Source organism: Excalfactoria chinensis, chromosome 8 (assembly GCF_039878825.1).
Source record: "Excalfactoria chinensis isolate bCotChi1 chromosome 8, bCotChi1.hap2, whole genome shotgun sequence".
In the NCBI taxonomy this organism is placed as follows: domain Eukaryota; kingdom Metazoa; phylum Chordata; class Aves; order Galliformes; family Phasianidae; genus Excalfactoria; species Excalfactoria chinensis.
Genome location: NC_092832.1, coordinates 26,661,500 through 26,683,618, shown reverse-complemented (window position 1 = coordinate 26,683,618; position 22,119 = coordinate 26,661,500). Strand labels below are relative to the sequence as shown.

Genomic DNA, 22,119 nt, shown 5'->3' with positions numbered 1-22,119 from the left:
AAAGCCAAGTGCCGCTCACTGCTTTGGCCAGCCACAACACAGGAGCTCGGCCATGCTGAGGTCCAGGACACATAACAGAGTGTTCCAAAAGCTCACCACAAGCACAGCACATGCCTTCTGCTGGGCTCGGCAGCGCTGGGACCTGCTGGTTAGCTGAGCTCACTGTGTGGGCTGCCATCCTTCACGCTGGCACACACTGCACACAGCCAGTGTCTGTACAGTCACTGCCGACATCAGGACGGGAATTCCATCGAGACAGGCTGCTTTCCTTCAGGGTAATCCGAGAAGAGGTGAGAACATCTCAAGGGACGTGAAGTAACTGGCATGTATAAGAATAAAGTTGGCAGTAGTTCTGAAAAATGACTGTACTTGTTGAGGTTACAGTCAGCAACAGGGAACGAGGGCAGACAGAACAGCCAGGCACAAGGCTCAGCCCCCTGCAGTCCCCTCTATACAAGCAAAAAATGGCCAACAGGCATCTTGCTGCTGCCTGAACTCATGCAGTGTGACACAAGAGGACACAACAGAGATGTGCCTGCCCTTATGGACTAATGTGTGCGCTGAGATGGGCTGTCCATGAGCAATAAGGAATTTCAGATCAGAAAAGCGACTGGTCATACAAAGGAAGAGTGATGGAGGCAGGAAAGATGATTAAAGAAGGGCCCAGCAGGGGTGAAAGAAACAGAGCTCAGAAGAGCAGGGGGAATTAAGGAATTTTCCAGAGTTCAACTGGGTGCTTTTTCATACAACCTTCCTAGAGTGTGAGAAGATTTTAATGTTTTTTAATAGAACAACTAATATAGGTGGAAAACAATATTGCCAAGCTCACAACTCCTCACCACAGGCTGGTGTTCACCCTGCTGAGAGCAGGCACAATTGCTAAGCAACAAGAAAACATACATTTTCTTTACACTAGCACTATTCTTTACCTGTTTCTAAGTCGGAGTTGCCAGTATAAAATAAAACAGCAGGGAAGAAGTGACTGCGAGATGTCCTGCATGCTCCTGCGGGAAGGGAGGAGCTGACTTTTAGTTAGGTGACTTTTCACTAGGGGACTTGAGGTACTAGCAGCTGGGAGCTCCTCTCTTACCCAGGTTGTTGTTGCAACCCCGCACAAAGCATCCCAAAAGGATAATGCTAATGTTACTGCCAGAAACCAAGATGCACACTGTGCCTGTCCCAACACTAACAGCGTGGGGGGCAGGCGTTACACTCCTTAATCCTACCCATCATAACCCACACTAGTTCATTCTACCCCTCCTAAGCCATATTTCGCTGTTCGCTCCATTCAAAGAAGCAGCAAAGCTGATGACACGCTCTACTTAAACATATACCTATGATTGACATTTTTAAACCGTCGCACCAAAACCTGATGCTTTAAAATAGTCACTTAGCCTGAATAAAAAGAAAGCACCGTCCTAATTTGAGACGCGCTCCATCAGCCACAACTTCCCACCACAAGGAAGAGAGCCCCAACACAGCACAGCAACCAGAGAACGCAGAGCAAACCCAATGCTCAATAACAGTATAAATGTCACAACAAAAACATTATCTGGAAGCTGCATGCAATAAACTGCTCCAGCCCTCCCTTAATAACATCCTTAATAGAAGCCCAGCGCAGGAACCATGTCTTTTGAGCCCACAGGTGGGAGGTTTTATGGTTTGGGTTTTGTTTTCTTTTCATCTTTTAAAGCACAGAGCTCATACTCTGTCCTTGCCTTCACTCAGCTGCAACGCCTGCTGGCTCACAAGCTCAGCTTCTGAAAGATGGTCTCTCAATAGCTCCGTGACAGAAAACTTGAAATGACATGTTTGAGGATTTTTTCTTGTATTTTCCTGAATGTTTCCAAAATCGAAATGCTGAACGAGAGGCAGAAATACATCACTAATTACTGGTTTGCAAGACAAGTTCCCCACGTTGAAGGGGCAAAAATAATAATTACAATTCGCAGCAGTTTCTATTACCAATGGAAGATCAGTTTTTGCTATATTCAGTAGTTCAAAAATCATACACCCTGTACCTCCGTTCCCACAGACTGAGGGGCCTTTGAATTCTTCTGAGGGGCTGACACCAGTAATTCTTGCACAGACCTTGGAAGTGACGTTTTGGAGCGCTATAAATGGCCACAGAAGACAGAACCACAGCACCTAGCAACACTTACGTTTGCAGAGTAAGAGCTGAGCCAACTGCAAAAGAAAGAAGCAACTGGAAAAGTCTGTCCTTATTTTAGGGAGTCTGGACAGCAGCACAAAGAAATTACGCACGTCTAGGCGCTTCCCGAGGGCTGACCAGGATCCGCTCTACCCTGAAGGCCTCCTGAGCTCTTTCCAATTCATTAGCATCCAGTTGCTTTAGAGCAGGTCAGCCCACATTCATTGAGCAGCTCGTGTGTCTGTTTTTGCTCTAGCACCCAAGTACTGCAGTTTTGGTACATGATTTTGTATGTTTTTAAGTCTTTAAAACACCTCGTAGCTCTAGTAGATGAGGAAGGTCCAGGATCCATTTCAGGTCTGCCACAGATAAACCAACCCCACCTCTAAGAAAGACACCACGAGAGCCCCCGGCAGCACGTCTGTGCACACAGAACTGCTCCTCCAGGTCAAGCAGCCCCTGCACCACCTGAGCAGCAGCACTTGGTGCACTCAGCAGGTAGAGAGGGCAGCAGAGCAGTCAGCCCAACGCCCTGCACTCTGCCATTCAGTCCATGCTGCATTGGGCACATTTTTTTGCCATAGGAAGCCACGCAACAGGAAGGCTGAGACAAGGTGGATCTGAGTCCCTTGAACTTCTCCATAGTTAAACAGAAAGCACGGCATCTTACCGCACTACAACGCTACTTTGTAAGTCTTTTTGTTTTTATACCTCCCAGTAGCTACATATGAGGAGATACATTTAGGACTTATAAACCCCTGGGGAATGATGTAAGATATGGCGTTCATAACAGTAATTTCCTTAGCAACTTTGCGCTTGATTTAGAATATATCTCAGAGAACTTTTAACTGCCTTCTATATTATCCCTAGTGAGTAATCACATATGTCAGAACAACCTGCATTCCTTCAGATTATTTTCTGATTTCAGAGCTATAGATTAATACTTCACAAGTGAGCTGAGCGTGTAAGCTTATTCTTCAAAGGCAGAAACCTCTATAGTGACTGTAGAGCAAAAGAAGCCAAGGCAAAGAAAAATTACAGTTCAGTTTTCTTGCCTACCTCTGCTCTGACACGGGCAATGGGAACGGGCCAATACCACATGCTTAGCCCTGGACAAAGCCCCTCCACCTTTCAGATAAAAGATTTAAGTCATCTCCACAAGCAAGCAATTCTCCATTACCAGCCTCACCTGCAACAGCTGAGCAGGACTCAGAAACAGGACCATTAATCTGAAACTGCTCTATTCTGGTACTCTATCTTACCCTTTCAGGTTCTTCATTCTGCTGTAGTTGACTGAGAAAACTGTCCCAGCCTGCATGCAAGTGAGAGTCTGAAACTATATTGAGTTCCAGACCATGTACAGCTTATCGTCTCTCAAATTAAACAGCGTAAGGTTTACAGCACACATCTGTTTTTTAACTGCTGCTCCCCTAAGAAAATGCAGAGAGGTAAAGCTCACCACATTTACTGTTCAACTGCAAGGCTGTAAGCTCCAGCTTAGCCAAGTGCCTTCAATTTTGATGCCTGGATACCATACAAAACACACTGTGCACCACAGCCAGAATTCACATACTGCTTTATCCATTACAGCTCAATTAGAGGAACAAATTCACAGCCCAAAACCCACCGACCAGGGGCTAAAAGAAAGAAGTGGTCAGACGCTAGCAAGGTCTATTGTCACAGGACAAGAGGAAGCGGTTTCAAACTAAAAGAAGGGAGATTTAGATGAGATATAAGGAAGAAGTTCTTTCCACTAGTGGTGGTGAGGCGGTGGCACAGAGCTCCCGGAGAGGTGGTGGTGCCCCAGCCCTGCAGACACCCAAGGTCAGGGATGGAGCTCTGAGCACCTGTGGAGCTGGGGGTGTCCCTGCTCACTGCAGGGAGTGGGACCAGGTGGCCTTTGGGAATCTCTTCCAACTGAAACCATTCTATGGTACTATGACACTACAACAGCCTCTGGCACTGTCAGTGGCAGGCATGAGCCCCCAGGGGCTGGCTGCATGGCTCACCTCACATCACCACCTGGCATCAACCACAGCCACGGAGGACAAGCAAATCCAAAGCTGAAGGACTGGCACCAGCACAACGAATAGGTTTGTTATGTCTTGACTACAGAAGCAGTTGTATCTCAAGGGAGTCTCACCAATCAGAAGAACCATTCACATAACAGATCAGAGATAACAGAGTGTTGCTAATGAACTGATCCTCACAGCTTGGTTACAAGTATTTAGAAATGTGATTTGTAAGTGGACTTTGTTGAGTTTGGCTGAGGAAGAATGCACAGTGCACGAAATCCTACTCTTCCAGCCAGGCAGCATCCAGGAGCAGAGCTGCAAGAGCAGCTGGGCTGCTAACCAGGCATGGCATGACAGGGGGCATCACAGAGTCACAGAACTGCTCAGGTTGGAAAAGACCTTAATGGTCCTCAAGTCCAACCACAACCCAACCATACTGCCCTAACAACCCTCTGCTAAATCACCAGCACCACATCCAAATGGTTTTTAAACACATCCAGGGATGGTGACTCAACCTCCCTGGGGAGCCCATTCCAGTGCTTAACAACCCTTTCCATAAAGAAGTACATTCCTGTGTGCATCCCAGCCCCAAAATTCCCATTCTTTCCATTCCTTAATTTCTCATCCAGTGCAACACTGGACTTCTTCTACAGAAAGGAGCTCACAACTTAGTCCTCTGCCTCTTGATATGAACGCAAGGCCCAGGAGGGCACAGTGGCACTGGCAGGCCTGGATGCTGGCAGCAGGATGCACACGTTCTCAGACAGCACTGAAGCAGCACACAGACACGTGCCACAGATGGCGCCGGTCCCACGCTGCAGGGCACAGCTCTGCTACTTTATTCTACGCACCTTCACATCGATGCTTAAAACAGCTGCTTTGCTGTCAGGGCAGCACAGAGCAGCCCACCACCTGAGTGATGATGTGCCGTGCCAACACGGCTCTGCTGAGCGCCAGCGATCCGCTGCACACAGGAGGGTGGTTCTCCAGGGAACAAAGCAAGCAGGTTTTGATCTTTCCTTTCAGATGAAGTCACCATTAGTCAGAAGTTTAAAGATAAAAGAAAGTTGTGTCAAATTCCTGTCTGATTCAGCTTTTCTATCAGCTGTATTTCCATAATCTCCATTTATTTTCCATTCTTGGGAGGACGAAGTTTGAACATAATATTTCAGAAGCTTCATTGTCTTTTGCTAATTAATGGTGACTCATTTCTTTCCATTCTAGATACATCTCATGCTGTCTTACTTCATTCTGGATAGAGGCATGTAATTATAACTGAATCATTAAGGGCCTTTTCTGCGTGCCTTCAGCTACCTCTGCTCTCAGTGGGTACCTCCAGGCAAAGCCTGCAGCACAGCCTTCTGCATCAGCTGCAATAGAACCAGTGGCTCCACATGCAATTCAGACTAAAGGGGATGCAGTATAAGCAGAGGAAAAGCCAACCAATCTAATAAATGCAAACTAAGGAAAATGTAATACTGCAAAAACAAAACATAAGCTGTGCACAAAAAGGCAGACTGTATGAAATGGCAGCATGAAAACATAATGGCTTTTTAATTTCTCTACTTAAGATTGACCCAACATTACGTTTCTTCTTGAAGTTCCTCTATGCCAACTACCTGAAACATAAATCGCATTTATTGTATTCAGGACTTCGGGAGGAAGTACAAAAATCTATCCAAGAACTTCAGAAAACACCAGCACCGGGCAATGACCAAATACAGGCAGCTGAGATGCTTAACTGCGTGCATTTAGCTTAGAAAATACCTCAGTGATAAGGTGATCAGAACTGTTTTTCCCCTAGGTTACATGTAGTGCTGTGAGGAACAGAGCTGGCCTCCTTTTTCAGGATGCTCTATGGAAATGCAGCCCAGGCTTTTGAGATACAGGAAGCACGTTCAATGGCAGCACTCAGTCCTGGTGACTTACACAGTAACACACTTCTTGGAGCAGATGACGTTCAGAGGTCCCTTCCAACCTCAACCATTCTGCAATTTAAGTACTTCTAAATACAGACAAAAATCAGAAACATGCTTACAAGGTGCTTGTTTTTCCCTCTAGGCTTATATTTTTCACATCAAATGGAAAGCCAGCTCATCTCTTTCTTCTTTCTATTTTCAGGTTGCAGCATATTTCTGCAGTTATCTTGCTGTACTTGAAATAATCTAAGACACGAGACTTTGACCTCTTGTAAGCAGATCTCCATACCCTTCCCCATTCTAATTTCTCATGCCTACCCCTTGGCCAGTTACCACCAGCACAGCAGCTTCACAGGGGCCAAACCCAGCTGAATTCAGCATCTCTGCTGTGCGTGCAGCCTTGGACTCAGTTGCCCCAAATCCCACTGAATTTCGTTGTTTTGCTGTTAACGTTGCACCACATTTGCTGCCTGCTGTCACCACCTGGAGAAGAAGCCCGAGTACTGCAGGCACCCAATCCAATTCGCTTCTAGATTTTGACCATTTCCTGCATCATAAAACCACTTCAGAAGAAACCGGGCCATAGAATTGGCCACTGGTGAATGACTAACAGTAACACAAGCTCACAAAGCACTACAGTTAATTGGCTCATTATGTATGCTGTAAATAATAATAATAACCTTTGAAAGAAAAGACTCCAATAGCAACCAATGCTATCAGAGATAACTCCCTTCAGACCTCAAAGTTCTCACTTGGCTCTGACAGACGAGCGAGGCATAATTAACACCACACATATTAGAAGGGCAATGAAGCTGATGAGGGGCACGGAGCAGGTGCCCCCAGGGGCCTGACACAGACCCCAGCCCAGCCCCTGCTCCCTGCCCGGCCTCCCCAGAGCACTGAGGAAAGGCTGTGGGCTGCTTTGGATGCTCCGTGCAGCTCCCACCCCACTGCTCACACCCCCAGACTGATTATCACCAACATGGAGCAGGGCTGTTGAAGACATCATAACAACCCTTATAAAAACACAGGGGATATGAGTACTGAGCTGCCTGTAAGGCCTCCACACTCAGACTGCCACTGCAGACCTGTATCCTGTACGCTCCTTCCCTTGTCTGATTTACAGAGGCTGTTCTGTACGTGTGCTGCTATGCCATTTCCACACCAAATGGTATTACACCACAGCTAGCTTGCAGTTATTGCTTTGGTCCCAGTCTGCTCAGGTTGTTTTTTTTTTGCTGGTTACAGCAGCACTGGCCTCAAGAAAACACAGTTCTCACAAAACACACACAAAAAAAAGAGCAAAAACACCCCGAGGAGCAGCTTTATTTTTAGGATCCCATGTATCTTCAGTGGCAGCGTTATGTAAGTCACAGCCCAGCCTCCCACAGAGCTTACCTCTGTAGTACCACTGGCAGGCAGAAGTAGAAAAAAACATGGCAGGAAAACACCAGAGAAGCAATCAGCCATACCTGATCCTCTGCTGCTCCCAAATAACACATTCTGTACTTGAACCCTGTTATCTCTTTTTTCCAACCAGGCACAGCTGTGCTTCCTCCACCAGCACGCCCTCAGCCCACTGCTGTGGCACAGCACTGATGCTGCAGATGAATTCTGTAGGCTCAGACCAAACCAAACTTCCCCCAACCCTTGTTTTTGAAAGGAAGCAACGCGCTAAAGCTGCTGTAACACAACCTGGTGATGTTCTCCATTGGCACATCAGATTTTGCACAGCTTGATGGCACACAGCACAGTGCACAGCAGGTGGTTACTTCCAAATCCCCTCCTGAGCTCCATGATCTATGTCAGGTCAGAACTAACCCCACCTTATTTCCTGGCATCCTACAGAGGCCCACAGGCAGCACAACTATTTAGGTGCTAACCTTACCCCAGCAAGTGCTGATGGAGATAGACTGAGATCCCTCAGTTACGCAGGGGTGTTGGTTTGGGTTCTTTGCTCAGAATTGGTTTTGTGCTTTTTTCCCTCCTCAGCCATAGATTTGTCTTCACAGCTTTGGATGCCAAGAGGACTCTGAGGTGGAATTACTACCTTCAGAGGCATCTCAGCCCACCCATTGCCCTCCATACAGTTAATGCACACAGATGAACACCCCAGCGGTTAGCAGAAAGCACTGCGCTTCACAGATGGGGCCTCTCCAGAATTGCTCTGTAAAGAACGGCAGATACACTATTACATGTAAAAATGTAATTGTACAGGATTTCAGTATGAAATCTCAGCTGGTGACAGAGACATTCGTCATCTGGCATTCTGCTCAGTGCAGAGCCCAAGGAGCAAAACTCTTTGGAGCAAAGGAGGTAAGAAAGTGTTTGAAGAAACCATCAGAAGAGCAACAGCATTCCAGCACCAGCACAAGATAACGAGTGTGCAGCAGAGATTTTGGTACTAGAAATACACGGAGAAACTGGTAGAAAGCAGCTCAGCAGAACGCACAGCCCAAAGAGACACACAGTAGATGTTTTCCCAAGGATGTGATGGAGTTTGCAGGAGCACCGACCCCAACAAAGGCAGATCCTTGGCCATTCCATCGGGTCATTTCCTGCTCAGAGCAATCCTTCATTGATGAGGTTTTGATTTATCCCTGCCTCTCCAGAAACCACCTTCTTGCCCTTCTGTTCAAGATGATAAATTTCTACAAAGACAACAATGGTTTGCGCAAACAGGAAACAAAAGCCCAAACCAAAGCGGTTTCTTTGTTCAGTGCATAATGCCCACGGAAAGCCTCGCTTCCATCACACTTGCTCTACGTGACAGAGACAGTGTCCACCACAGGAGTTTTGCATGTGCTCCTGAAGACGTATGGAGTATGGGGGTGTAGTGAGGAATCTGTGTTTCAGAAAGAAATCAGTTTGTGTTGCTGGGAAACCCTTCCATAGTCTTACAGCCAGCAAAAAAAACCCAGATGACTTCTCTATGCACAAAAGGCAAATGAAATAACAACATCATCTCAGAGAATTAGGCTTTGTGTCATAATAACGAGGTTTGCCACAACTCTCTTTGGGGTTTTGCACACCCAGGAACAACTCACAGAACACCCAGGCAAACCTCCATGCTTCTGAATGAGTCCTGTTGGTCTCCTCTAGAAAGAGCCTCCGAGTTACAACTCTGAAACATCAGGAGGAAAAAAAATCATTCTAACGGAATGTTAAGAAAAAAATTACAGCAGATGCATTAAGATTTATCTTAGAGAAAGCCCAAATCCGGGCCCTACGTGATTTACACACTTCAGCTGTGCAAACCCCAGGTGTCCCTGACCAAGGCCACTGACTTGAAACTTAAAGAAGGGTTTCCCATTGCACACTCCACTAAATTCACCTCTATAATAACACCAACAAACTCATCCTCTGCAAGCTACAGCCAGACCTTACCTTGGGGAACAGAAACAGGCCACAACCATCCACTGTATTCGGGATTTGGCTAAATGGTGGTTCTTACCACAGGGCCCCACTGTTGCCTACTTTATCCTCTGCTTTTCCTTCCAATCCTTAACTTTGAAGTACTTTATTCGACCACTAACAAGCGTGAACTTGCCATGCTGTCAGACTTCTCTCCTGCTCCCAGGATCCTGTTCCTGAGCAGTAATGCTGTTTTGCAGTTACAATTCTTTCACGCTCAGATACATCACTTTATGTTTATCTACACTGAAATTTTCCTATCACTTTATTGCCCACTCACTGAGTCTCTTAATGCTCATATCATCCCAAAGCTGTTCCAACACAACGACACTGAGTGGGCTTACATAAATACAAGCTGCCTCCAGGGCGTATTTCAGGCAGGACTATACCCCAGTACAGGAGCTGAAATAGCTCTGGGATCGGATCCATCTTGCACCAGCCCTACACAGACAAATCCCAAACACAATCACACTCAATAACGTGAAACCATGGATAAGCAGGACACGTGTGTTACAAGGGGCTGTGACCAGCACTGCAAGGCAAAGAGCCACAAGCAGCAGCAACACCAAGCTGCCCAAATGGCTACAAACAGGTATATGTGATTCAAGCAATTAAGAAGTCCGAAGCCAACCGCTTATTGATTAACAGTGATAAAGGAGTAAGCCAAGAACCAGTCAGAAGTGCTTTCTCCCTGACTTGGCATGCCATGCCAGAAAAACACACTTGTGACACCATACCCAGGCACTGATTCTCCTGCCACAGAAGAGAGGAGCAGCATTGCCCTCTTGTGTTGTGACGGAGCTAATCATCAATTCACCGCCGCTCCTTGCATTTTCTAAATCATCTATGAAGGTTTATTCAAAGACCAACGTTACAGAACTGCTACGTTAAAGAACATTACGAACAGACTCCACGTTGTCTTGTAGACAGGATTACAAATTGCTTAGCACACATGAAAGAGAACACTCTTAATATGCTCATAAGAGACGAACCAACCCTTCCGTTGTCAAAACACCCTACCCATCCGAAATTACAAACCCATTTTGTTAACTTTATTCATGGTAATTAAATGCAAATATTGAACAAAAGCCCCTGCCAATTCCTCTTTGATTTCCGTATCTCATCTACCATCAAGTGCACCGTTTTTAAAGTACCACAACAAATTAATTTAGGATGTCCTCTACCTCTATTTTTCAAATGCAGATTGCAACGCTGGCCTTGAAGACTGAGCGCTGAGCTTAACAGAAGCTAAAACCAGATTCAGACTAGGAAATAATGAAGTGAATACACCTTGCAGCCAGCAAATGAAATTGCAAGCAGAGGATGTAAAACAGTGAACCCAAAGTGCTACTGAAACATGAAGCTGAGAGTACAAGATTCACAGCCACACTGCAACGCCACTTCAAGAATCATATGGCAAGCTGGGCTTCTCACTTAATATTGCCATCCAATTCTACCGCTGCAATTCCAGTGCATGACCACTTGCAGCTCGTCTTCCTCTCCCTCCCTCCAGATGAATTCCCTTCCTTTTACACCTAAAATTCAGTTTCTGTTTTTGAATTCAACTCACTGCATTCCCCTCCCCGCTTTAATCAGCCCTCCCATAGCTTCTTTGGGACTTTTCTTGGGTTTCACATCAGACTTAAATGCCTTTTCCTAACAAAGACAGCCTCTTGTTAATACCTGGACAGAAAACAACCAGGAGGCCAAGGCCTGGGACTGTCACAGAAGAGTTCAACACCACCCTGAACTCTTCTATGGGTGAAAAGCTAATAACAAAACCTTTCACCAGAATCACAAGTTTCTTGGAGATGCACAAAAGTGAACAAAACAGGTCTGCAACATAAGCAGAGCTTCCAAACACTCTGTAAAGGTCACTCCACGATACACCAACTGACACACATCAACAGCTCTAAGAAATGAATAAGTTATTTAGTGCCTTTCAGAAAAAAAAAGCACAAAAGCAAAACCGCCATAACAAACAAAAGAACAAACCACAAGATGTCAGAAAGTAACAACAGTCCCCAAATAAACAACAGCACGAGGTTTGTAGCAAAGGAAAATAACCTACCAGTCTTGGTAAGTGGTGATTGCAATACTTGGCGGGGCCAACAAGGGCAGAGTCGTTGGTCTGCAGACGATGTCTCTGTCAGGCGTCCTTGCTTTTTCTGTCTGTCTTTGGGATAGTGGTGGTAACTGCAGGTTGCCAGAACAGCACCTTCTTCCTCTCCAGAGGTCTATGCCCAGGGCATGGCTGGAGGTACTGTAGGACTTGCTCAGCCCACACTCCAGGTAATCCAGAGCATTCTGCAAAGAGAAAAGCCACTGAAGTTCTGCAAACAAATGGCTTCCTCCATGACAGTAAATCACATGCAATTGTTTTGTATTACAGGTACGGCTACTCACAAAAGATAACCATATAAAGTCCTGGCAGAGTTTGACTGCATCACGTTGCTGTTTCATCGAGTTAGGAATGAACTTGAAAACTCACATGTAAAATGTCCAAGCTAAATTCCGCCCAATTCTAACCCAGCTGAACACCTCAATCATTCAGGTCGCTTTGGCGACATGAACTTTTTCTGATAATATTTCTCTCCACATCTTCTAAAAGCACCATTCCCCTCCGCAGCACAAACAGTTTGGTTTGCCTCTTGTTTTCGTGATGGCTCACCAGGCAAAGAAAGGTTACAAGAACACTGGCTGTGGATACACCCTGAATCATCAGCTAACTAAACTGACTACGGAGCAGCACAACACCTCCTCTAGGAACGTAAAAGAATCATTCAGCTGCTGGAGGAGTGCTGCAGGATGCAGCAGCTCTTAGGCTCTACTCCTCTCCTGTATTTCCACACACATCTCTGTGGTTTTCCATTTTTGGAGGGCCCCAGCTGTACCACGCAAGGCAATTAATGCTGTAGTTATCACGCCATCATTACAAACTGATGCGTTTCTCCAGAGAATGGGAACTGGCTTTTAATTAATAGGAAATTACGATGACGATTAGCAAGCATAGTAATGGAATAACATGCATCATTGCATTAGATGTTCAACACCTACCACAGCAAGAGATGCTGACATGCTTGTAAGCATAGAAAGCACAAAGATGGGATGCAAGACACAGCTTCCCCAAGACACAGAAACATCCAGCCCTCTCACCTACCATTATTACACCGAGCAAAGAACAACTCTTCAGAATTAATAGTGCTTGGTTATATATACTGCTTAATACACAAACTGCAAACAACTGTAAGGAAGTCAACCAGTCTCCATGTGGAACCATGACAGCCACTTGAAGCAAAACCAGCTGACACAAAGACAAGAGAGACTTCTGGCCTCACTTTCACAAAGTATTGGGAAAGACACAACGTAGCAGCGTACCTCATCTGCAGTTACTGCCATGACGCTTCGGCTCTTCTTCATTGTCGAGATTATAGTGCTCCCCACTGTAAGAACTTGCTGTTCAATTCAGCTTCTTCAGATGAGCAGCCTGAAAGAAGAAACAGCTGCAGCTGTACTTCTGAATAACAACCCATTCTGGGTAACAAAGCAGGTAGCCAACTGCTGGTATCACAGCTGATTCGTAACTTGCTGATCAATTCCACGTAACACCTGGCAGCTGATGTTAGGCAAGCATAGGTCTCCATTAGGGAAAGGGCAATTTAACTCTAGTAAAAGCATGTGAAATGTGATTGGTGTTCACACGGCTCTGCAATCCAACCAAGACTGAAACATGCACAAGAACATGGGATCAAAGCTAAAAGATTCCGCTTACAGGGGATTTTTCTTTAACTGAACCCTTTCCAGACATCTAGAAATAGGCTTGAGCTGGCTCTGACAGAAGCCAGCCCGAACAATTGTAATTCAGAAAAGGGACTGCATTTGTATGCAGTTCTAAACTTGAATCACAGCTCACAGCCTCTACTTATTGCCACCCTGGCACACACAGCAGCACAGCCACTCTGATCCCAGAGAGCACCCAGGTGGCACCAGGGGACAGCAGCACAGGGAGGGAGCAAACCCAGCGCTCCCAGCTCTGCTCTGCTCCTGGGGGTTTGCTGCTCACCAAAAGGTCGTGCTGCATGTTACACAGCAAGAACACTGATGGTTTTCCTTTTCTTTCCCCAGTAAATGAGAACTGCTTTGCCACTTCAGTGTGCACACAAGGCGCTTTGGCCCACTCTGAGCTGCAGCAGGGCCCTGCTCAGGGACTGCTGCCAAAGCCCCCACAGAAAGCTGCACACTGGGGTATGCTTTGGGGACTTGTAACATGGCATCCACTGTGACAGACCAGGGAGTCTGAGCTGCATTCAGCTCCTCTGGCTGCACTGCACTGCAGGCTCAGGAGAGCAGAAGGCAGCCCAGGCCGCCTGCAGAGCAGAGCCCTCACACAATGCCAGAGCCATCTCACTGCAGCCCTGGCACCTGTGCTGTTTGTATTTCCCCAGGCTCAGATGTCCATGCACACCTGCTCCCATGGCAGCCAAAGCCAGGAGCCCTGCAGCAGTGCCAGCACGCAGGGCTGCACTCCAACCCGTGCTCTGGCACAGAGAGAGGCCTTGAGGGGCAAAAGCTGGGGCAGGCCAAGGTGCCCAGGGCTGGCTGATGTTGTGCCACAAGGAGTGAGAAGTGAAGGCAGGGCAGCCTTCTGGCAGGAGAAACTGCTCAGAAACATCTCTGTAAGGCTCACAGCCCATCGGTCGGCCGGTAGTCACATTGCATAGCAGAACTGAGCTGCAGAATAAATGAAACCATTTTAATCCATCTTCAACAACGGTGAGAAACTAAACAGCCATGTTATGGAAAGAACCCCAAAATGACAGTGGACAGACAGCAAATGAGATGAGACACGGGTAAAGATGACAGCAACAGCGGCATGGATTCACAGACTGGGGAAATTAATTCTGGCGTGACTACTTGCTGCCAAAAATATGCATTCCTCTACAGCACACAGACAAAAGTCCTGAGAAATAAAAGGAGGAAGCAGGCTCCTAAGCAGCAGAACGAGGCAGGGTGCAGCTTTCTGGCTGAGCTGGATCCTACGGTGCTTCTTGGACGTGGTCTGCAGGCATGGTGGGGGTGGGCTGGGCTTGGGGATCTCAGAATGAATGGTTCTATAAGTACAAGCCTGCAGGTTCAAAGATACTTCCTGCCTACTGTGCAGGGAGAAGGATGCCAACAAGGCACCAGGTCTTTGGGTTGCCAAGCTAAAGGAAAGAACTGTTAACACTTGGTGGGTTATGCCACTGAGGAAGACTAATGCAACTATGAATAGCTTATATACGAGTGGTGATAAACCGAACAGCTCACAGCATTAATAGCAGTGATGAAGAATCCTGCACATTCTGAAGGAAGGCACAGGAATCATAGAGTCACTGAGGTGGGCTGTGGCTGGGTCCAATCCAACTGGCCAGCATGTACGCTAGGCAGGGTACGAGATCTGTGCTCTGATGGGGCTGACCTAGTTCTTACACGTGAGTGGTGTTGTGCTGGCTGACCACGTTGTTTGGAAATGACAGCAAATGCTCCTGTGATTTCAGGGTGGTGAAGCTTTATATTGAGGGTGTGGATTAACAGCGGGGTTCAATGCTGGCGACTGACAGCGCTGGGGATAAAACTACAGGGCTGCATGGGATACAGTCGGCTTTTCCCACACACTCTTAAAAATAGCTATTCAACTCATCCAGCGCAAAACCCGCTATTTAAAGAGATTTCCAAAGTGCAGCTCAATGTGCAGACTGTTATGATTCGCAGCCCCAGAAACACATCTCACCGTGCCACTGCTTTCCCCCCATTCTGGCTCTGGTGACAGGCAGACCAGCCCCTCCTCCTGGACATGCAGGAAGATCACATCTCTGCTGCTCACGCTGTGCTACTGCTTTGGATCAGAGCAAGGCTCTGGCAAGCAGGGCTGTTCATCCGGCTGCTTTCATATTCTACATTCATTTCCTTTTTCAAGAGGCAACGATTGAGAGACCGCAAACCAAACCCCAGGAGATGAGGGGCCCCGGTAGCCCAGGCTGCGCTGTGCCCCTTCCACCCAGCTCCAGCAGTGCTCCCAAGGGCACACAAGTGTCAAGTGTCACCAGCACTGCATCCATCTCAGTGGCCCAACACTGACCCTGAGAGGTCCTGCACAACCTGGAGATGGTCAGAGATAAAAACAGCAATTGGAATGCTGACTGAATAGAGGAGCCTTGTAAAGGAAGGGGCTGGATGAAGGAGACCTGATTGTACAGATAATTGATGTTCATTAGGAGGTTGCTTGCTGTGATATCGCTGTGGTTAAGAGGATTGCAAAGACTCATCTTTTCTCAGGCAACTCAACCACTGAAGCTGAGAATAACCACGTGGGTTCATCCCAGAAATCACAGCCCAAGCAGAGGGAAGAGCTACAAAGACTACCTCTTCTATTATTACTTTTTTCAAACTACATTAATGACTTCAGGATTGCATTTCCCAAACCCTTCGTCTACTCTTGTGGTCAAAGCCAATTCATTTGGGAACAGCCTGGGCTGTGACAAAGGCTGCAGTTTGCTGGTGGTACCCGGAGCATCCAGGACTGCCAAGGTCGTGCTATTAAAAGACACACTGCGCACCTTCCTTGTTCCTGTGCCAATGACAAGCGGAGCCTCCCACTCCTCGGGCTGCAGCTGAGCACTCGGAGAACACGGAATGATTATTAATTATGCTTTAAAAAGGAAAAAAAAAAAGCTACGTTCATTTAAAAATACATCAGAAAAAAAAACAAAACACCACAAACCAATGGCAGAAAAAGGAGTGCTGTTCCCTTAGCCTTGTGGATAGCCAGCAGCATGGGATATCCCAGCATCACCAGCACACAGCACCTGCCCCATGCCAACAGTGTACTCCTTGCTCTCCTCAACTCACCCCACCATTGCTTTAGTGACAAGAGGAGAAGTTCTGAAGTCCTTGGGGGAGCTTCCCTCCCCCTGCAGCTTATAGAGAGCCCAGGTCAGGCAACATGCAACCAAGGTTGCCTTGCTGAGAGTGCTGGAGCCTGCAGAGAGCTGCGTAACTGAGCCTAGAAACAAAGAGCACCCTGAGAAGGGCACATCGCTGTCACTCTTGTAACAGAGGAGCATCCATAAGCCATAAGAATTTTTCCCTTCCAAGAAACTTCTAAATAGTGAGAAAAGATGAAGTGCAAAATCAGAACTGTAAGGTGTCCCTGGGAAACCAGCGCTGAATGAGACCTGCAAAGGAGAGGACTCACCAAGGAGAGCAGAAATGTCAAATGCATACGCAGTGCAGAGCGAGAGCTGAAGGAGAATCACAGAATCATCAAGTTGGAAAAGGCCTCCTGAGATCATCAAGTCCAGCCTTCAGTTCACCAAGTCCAAAGCATCTTCAAGAGCTGCCAGGAGCCCAGGGAGCTGCAGTCCCCCAGCTGGTGCATGGAGCAGGACACAGGCCCACAGCCTGCTGCAACTGCCTGCCTGCACCTTCAGCTCTGCTTGTCCTGCAGCCCGTGTTGTGCCAGCATTCATGTACAGGTGAGCAGCTGGGACGTGTAAAGGAAGTCCACAGGTATGGGGAGATGGAGGAGATGCTGCAGCCAAAGTGGGTACCTGCTCCATGTGAAACAGCACCTCCCAGAGCAAGCTAATTGCCTGGTGCAAAACTGATTCTGTGGCAAATGACGGCAGCTGCTGCTGTGCTATTAACAGGGAGAAGAATAACAAGCTTTTCTTATCAGAGACATTGAATAAAAAAGCAAATCCAGTACCCAGATCCAGCTGCCACCATGTGCCCTCTTCTCTGTCTGCGTCTTCCCTGCACCAAAAAGCATTTTGCAGCTGATAAATTGCATTTTCATTAACTGCGTATTGTGGACTGCACATAAAGGCAATGCCATAAGGAGTTCAAGGAAGGAGAAGGAGTCCACGACCTCTCTGGGCTGTTAAACGAGTACAAAACAAGGCTGCTCCTGGGATAACAGCATCTATTCAGACTTGATGTATTGTTTCTAGCAGCTCTCCCTGTCTGCAGCATCACCGCTGCTAGTGAAAAACAACCGATTTATTTTTTCAGATCACAGATTTTGTGCAGGAGTAGCTGCTATGACCCTGTTATTAAGTACAGGAAGAGCCACCTCAGTTACCATGCATTGTATATATAAACTTTTTAATACGAACCAGAATATACACATCATCCCCCACAGAAAAACAGCCACGCACCCACAGCAGAGCCAAGTTCTCAGCCACCTCCTCCCTGGGCTTAACACACACCAGCAGCACCACAGCCCACAACCCACAGCCCCCCAGGGCCACAGAAGCGTGGAGGGAAGGCCAGCCATAGAGCAGAGACAGCAGAACAGGCATGGAACAGACCCAGCCGTGCCAGCGCTGCACCAGGGGCACACCAGCCGGTGTGACAGACCAGGCAAGATAACCTACTTCTAACTGTTTACTGTTTGTCCAAAACCAGCTCAGTCCTGAGATTTCAGAAGCAGCACAGTTCCTCTAGAACTGCAGTTCCTCTAGAGCAAAAGCAGCAGTTTAAGTGCAGGCTTTGGGGCTTGCCAGGAGAACCAAACTCGTTCCCAAAACTCACACCAACACGTGTCTGACACAGAGCTCTCGCTCCAGAGGACACGTGGCTCAGCAAATGGCTCCAGCTTTCACAAAGTCCCCTTTTCCATACAGACACAGAGAGCAACTAAAAATAAACTTGCAGTCTCACTGCAGAGGCAAAGCCTGGCACTTGGAGCACTAACACGGACGTTACTGCAATAGCATTGCACAGTCAATGAGAACCTGATGTATGCTAGTTCTGATGCTTACCTGACCTATGTTAAGTTCCTTACTTTGAGAGTGGTGAGGTGCTAGAATAGCTGCCCAGTGAGGCTGTGGATGCCCTGTCCATCCTGGATGTGTTTGAGGCCAGCCTGGATGGGGCCCTGGGCAGCCTGGGCTGCTATTACATGTGGAGGTTGGCACTGCTGCCTGCCACAGGGCGATATGTCACGATCCTTGAGGTCCCTTCCAACCTGAGCCATTCTGTGATTCTGTCATATGCCACACTGCTGCTCCAGAAGGAAACCTCCTGCCTGTCCATCCCACTGAAAGAACAAGCCCATGAGCAAATCAAGCTGCTGCTGACTCCCCCTGGCTTGCTTGAGTGCCCACAGTAAGGGATGAGAAGAGGCCAAGGAAGTACTGCAGTTAACAAGTAAAGCAATGGAATGGGGGGACTTTAGTATTTCTCCTTGGGAAGCAGCCTCTCACAGCCTGCCTTGCCCAGGGTCTCAATTTGCAACCCAAAGAACTGCAATGAAATACTCTTGATGCAGCCCAGAAGACGAAATGCTGCTTCTTTCCATTCTCATCACTAAGGGAAGGGAAGGGGTGAAACTATCAGCAAACCACCAGGAAGGACCTCACCACTAACAGTGCCAGATCAGTGGCACAGACTGGGGATACAGCAACACCGAAAGGAGAAGCAGCATGATGCCACACAAAGAGGGGTGTGGGTATCAGCAGAGCAGCCACGCTCTGGCAGAGCACCCCAGGCTCACACAACACCTCCCTCACAGCGTTCCAGTCTAGCAGCTGCATCACAACCATTCTTCCTCCAAATGGAAAGCCTCCAGATGTGTGCTCCCAGCCACCGCCCGCAGTGCTCCCACGCCATCACTTCACACCTTACACTCCAGGAGACATCTGTGACAACATCTTCATATTCCCAACAAATTCTTCCTAGCAAGAGGTTTCGTGAAGCCCAATTTAGAAGAACACAGAGCTTTACCATTCCAGGACTGTATGTTCCCTTATCCCACAGCTATTTTGTTGCGTTCCGTATCTGATATTTGGTTTGTTGGGGAAATATTTGTTTGTTTTCTCAGCTGAAGTTATTGGCTTTTTTCTTTTAAACGAGAGAATAGCTCAGAACTCTGCATGTTTCTCAGAAGTGAAGTGCTAGTATTGTAAGGGGAAAGTACCAACACCAGCACTTTCCAAGTTCTTATTGTTACCCTCCTTCTTCCCCCCCCTTGTTATCTAAACTCTCCAAGCCCTTAATTAGGTGGGGCGGTTCTTCCAGCACTCAGTGTCTGCCTCGTGCCACATACTTTAGAAAGTTCTGATGAAATCCAAGTGCTTCAAAGAGCTCAATTAACGAGCGGCGCTGCTCGGTGACCTCTCCTGCAGCACTCCCTGCTCCCGAGGTGGCACTGGACAGGGACGGGCTTTGTGCCGCTCCTCCTTTGTGTCACCAGGGAAATTCAGGCTCTTCTGTCCAAATCGTTCAGCACCGGCACTGCAAAGAGAACCGCAAAGAGACATTCCCCCACTGCTAAGCAGCAGGCTGCAGCTGGTACTGCTCTTTCAGTAAGACTGGAAAATCTGGGGGGAAAAGGCAGTTGCTCACCTTAGTAGCAATGAAGTGCAATATTGTCCTTGAAATATATGGGTTCTCTTAAAGCAAATATCACTACCGGCTGCAGACGATCAAGCTTGATCTCCTGCACCTGTGTTGTAGAAACCAAGTATCTGTATTCTCAGCACAGCATCCTTAGCATCCTTCTGAACTAAGCTCACCCCGGAGCAGGACTGGTGTTACTCATTCCCATGCAAAAAAAGTCAAAACAGCAGCGTGACGCAGACACCAAGTGACCTTTTCAGATCACAAGACAGCAGCATCCCAAATGCTAAAAGTCACGAGGATGGCCTAACATTTCTGAAAGGTTTCCTGGTTGAGTTTCTTTGGATGATGTGCTTAACTCAGGCAAAAAATAAACAAAACAAAAACAAAGAAAAATCTGTTCCTTTCTCTGGACGGCAAAGTAGACTTCCCTTCTGGGCAGGCCTTTGCCTTTGGGACAAGCAAGCCCACCCTACCCTCACCTGTACGAGCAGCATGGTGGGTTGGACCACACTGCAATGCAAGCAGGGCCCCCTGACTGCTGCAGGAGGAGCCCATGGAGAGGGCTGGGGTGGTTCTGTGTCTCCATACAGAACCATGACAGCCACACTTCAGCCACACAGAGGTAATTTCCATGGCAACGTACCTCTCTGTACGTGCCCTCTAGACACCTCTCCAGCACAGAAAAGCCTTCACAGGTACCAAATGTTTATGGCCCCGGAAGGCAACCTGAGCCTTCCACCGCTGCTCATGGAAACAGCGCTTTATGAGCCAACAAAGAAAGCTGCTGCCATTCTCATGCTCCCTCTCGTTTCTTTAAATGGCTGTAAGAAAAGAAGGGAAGGATTTTCCAAGATGAATAGCAGGCTAACAGGATCTGTGCCTTGTTAGGGCCCCACCAACTGTTCCATACCGCCCAGCTCGGTGAATGCCCGCTGCAGGAGCGGCGCCTGGCCTTCAGCATTACCCTCCTGAAAAGCCAAAGGGCGCCTGGCAGAACAGCAGCATTCAATTGCTCAATGGATTTTAAAGCAGGGATTTAAACCTCCCCGCAGAATGTGCAGCAAAGATCAACAGCTCTCTTTGCAATTTGGAAGATGTTTTGTTGAAGAATAAAAAGAAAGGCCGCAGCTTTTCACCTTGTTCTTACTACCTCTGCACAGTGCCCATAAGAGACCCTCATGCTGTACAAGCGGGGGCCAAAGCTCCGTCCTGGGGCTTCCGAAGCAACCGTATACTCATCTTTGTACAGCCTAACACGTGCAGAACCACAGGGATGTGGCACTGAGGGATGTGGGGACGGTGGGGGTTGGGGATCCTGCAGGTCTTTTCCAGCCTTACTGATTCTATGGTTACCTCCACCTTGATTGTGACAGACAAAGTGGTGAACGTGGAGCACAGATCGAACACCTGGATACTCTCACACCTGGCCAGAAAGGAATGCCTGCCTGCAGCACGGGGATTCCACGTGAACCACAAGGCACCGCAACACAAGGCCAGGTGAGAAACCTGAGCAGCCTGTCCATCACAGCCAGCTTCTTACCTGTGCCTGAGGGTTGTTCGTTTGTTAAATAAATCTGATCTTCACGTAGAAGCAAGAAGGTTTTCAAATCCTCGGTTTTAACTGAACAGATGCACTCGGTTGCTATACATTACCCAAATACTTTATGAAGACCACAAACCACTTCACTACCAAATTACTGCTAGCTTCAGAACTTCCATTATCTACTTAATTGTTCCACAGCAACTTCAGTGCTTTAAATGCAGAAGCACGCAGTCACGCGAATTACATCCTGCCATAGCGAGCCTTGGCTGTTCCAAAGCTTTATTAATTCCTTGTGCAGAACCAGAACCAGGCAGATCACAACAGCAACAACCACCTTCACAGCAGGCTGCGAGCAGCATCCCAGATGTCTGCACTCAGCCCCTCAGCCATCAGCTGGCACTAACTATTGCACTTACACACTGACTGGTTCTGCCCTATGTGTCCAGACTACGTGTGCAAATAATTCAGTTCATAGATAAGGAAATACAACAATCCTTTCCCACGCCGACTCAAAGGAAGCACACAAAGAACTCATAGGAGACTAATGACTTGTTTTGAACTCACTATAGCCATAGCCCCAGTCCTGGCAGGGCCCTCCCAAAACAAGGTGCTGTGGGGCAGGAACCCATTGCTGCCCTCAGAACCACTGCACTGCCACCACTACTGCCTCTTTGGGGTGAGCTTTGCCAA

The 22,119-nt window shown here is 47.6% G+C and overlaps 1 protein-coding gene across 3 annotated transcripts in view; it reads right to left on the bottom strand.

Annotated features, from left to right (window-relative positions):
• The window catches only part of PDE4B (phosphodiesterase 4B), a 132,667-nt gene that overhangs the window by 99,409 nt on the left and 11,139 nt on the right, over window positions 1-22,119 (bottom strand). For all 3 annotated transcript variants that reach the window (XM_072342557.1, XM_072342558.1, XM_072342559.1), the window contains exons 2-3: window positions 12,879-12,987; window positions 11,572-11,807 (exon numbers count right to left, since the gene is read on the bottom strand). In XM_072342557.1, coding sequence (XP_072198658.1) covers window positions 11,572-11,807; window positions 12,879-12,920 — 278 coding nt within the window. In that variant the 5' untranslated portion in view covers window positions 12,921-12,987. The remainder of the gene's footprint in view (window positions 1-11,571; window positions 11,808-12,878; window positions 12,988-22,119) is intronic.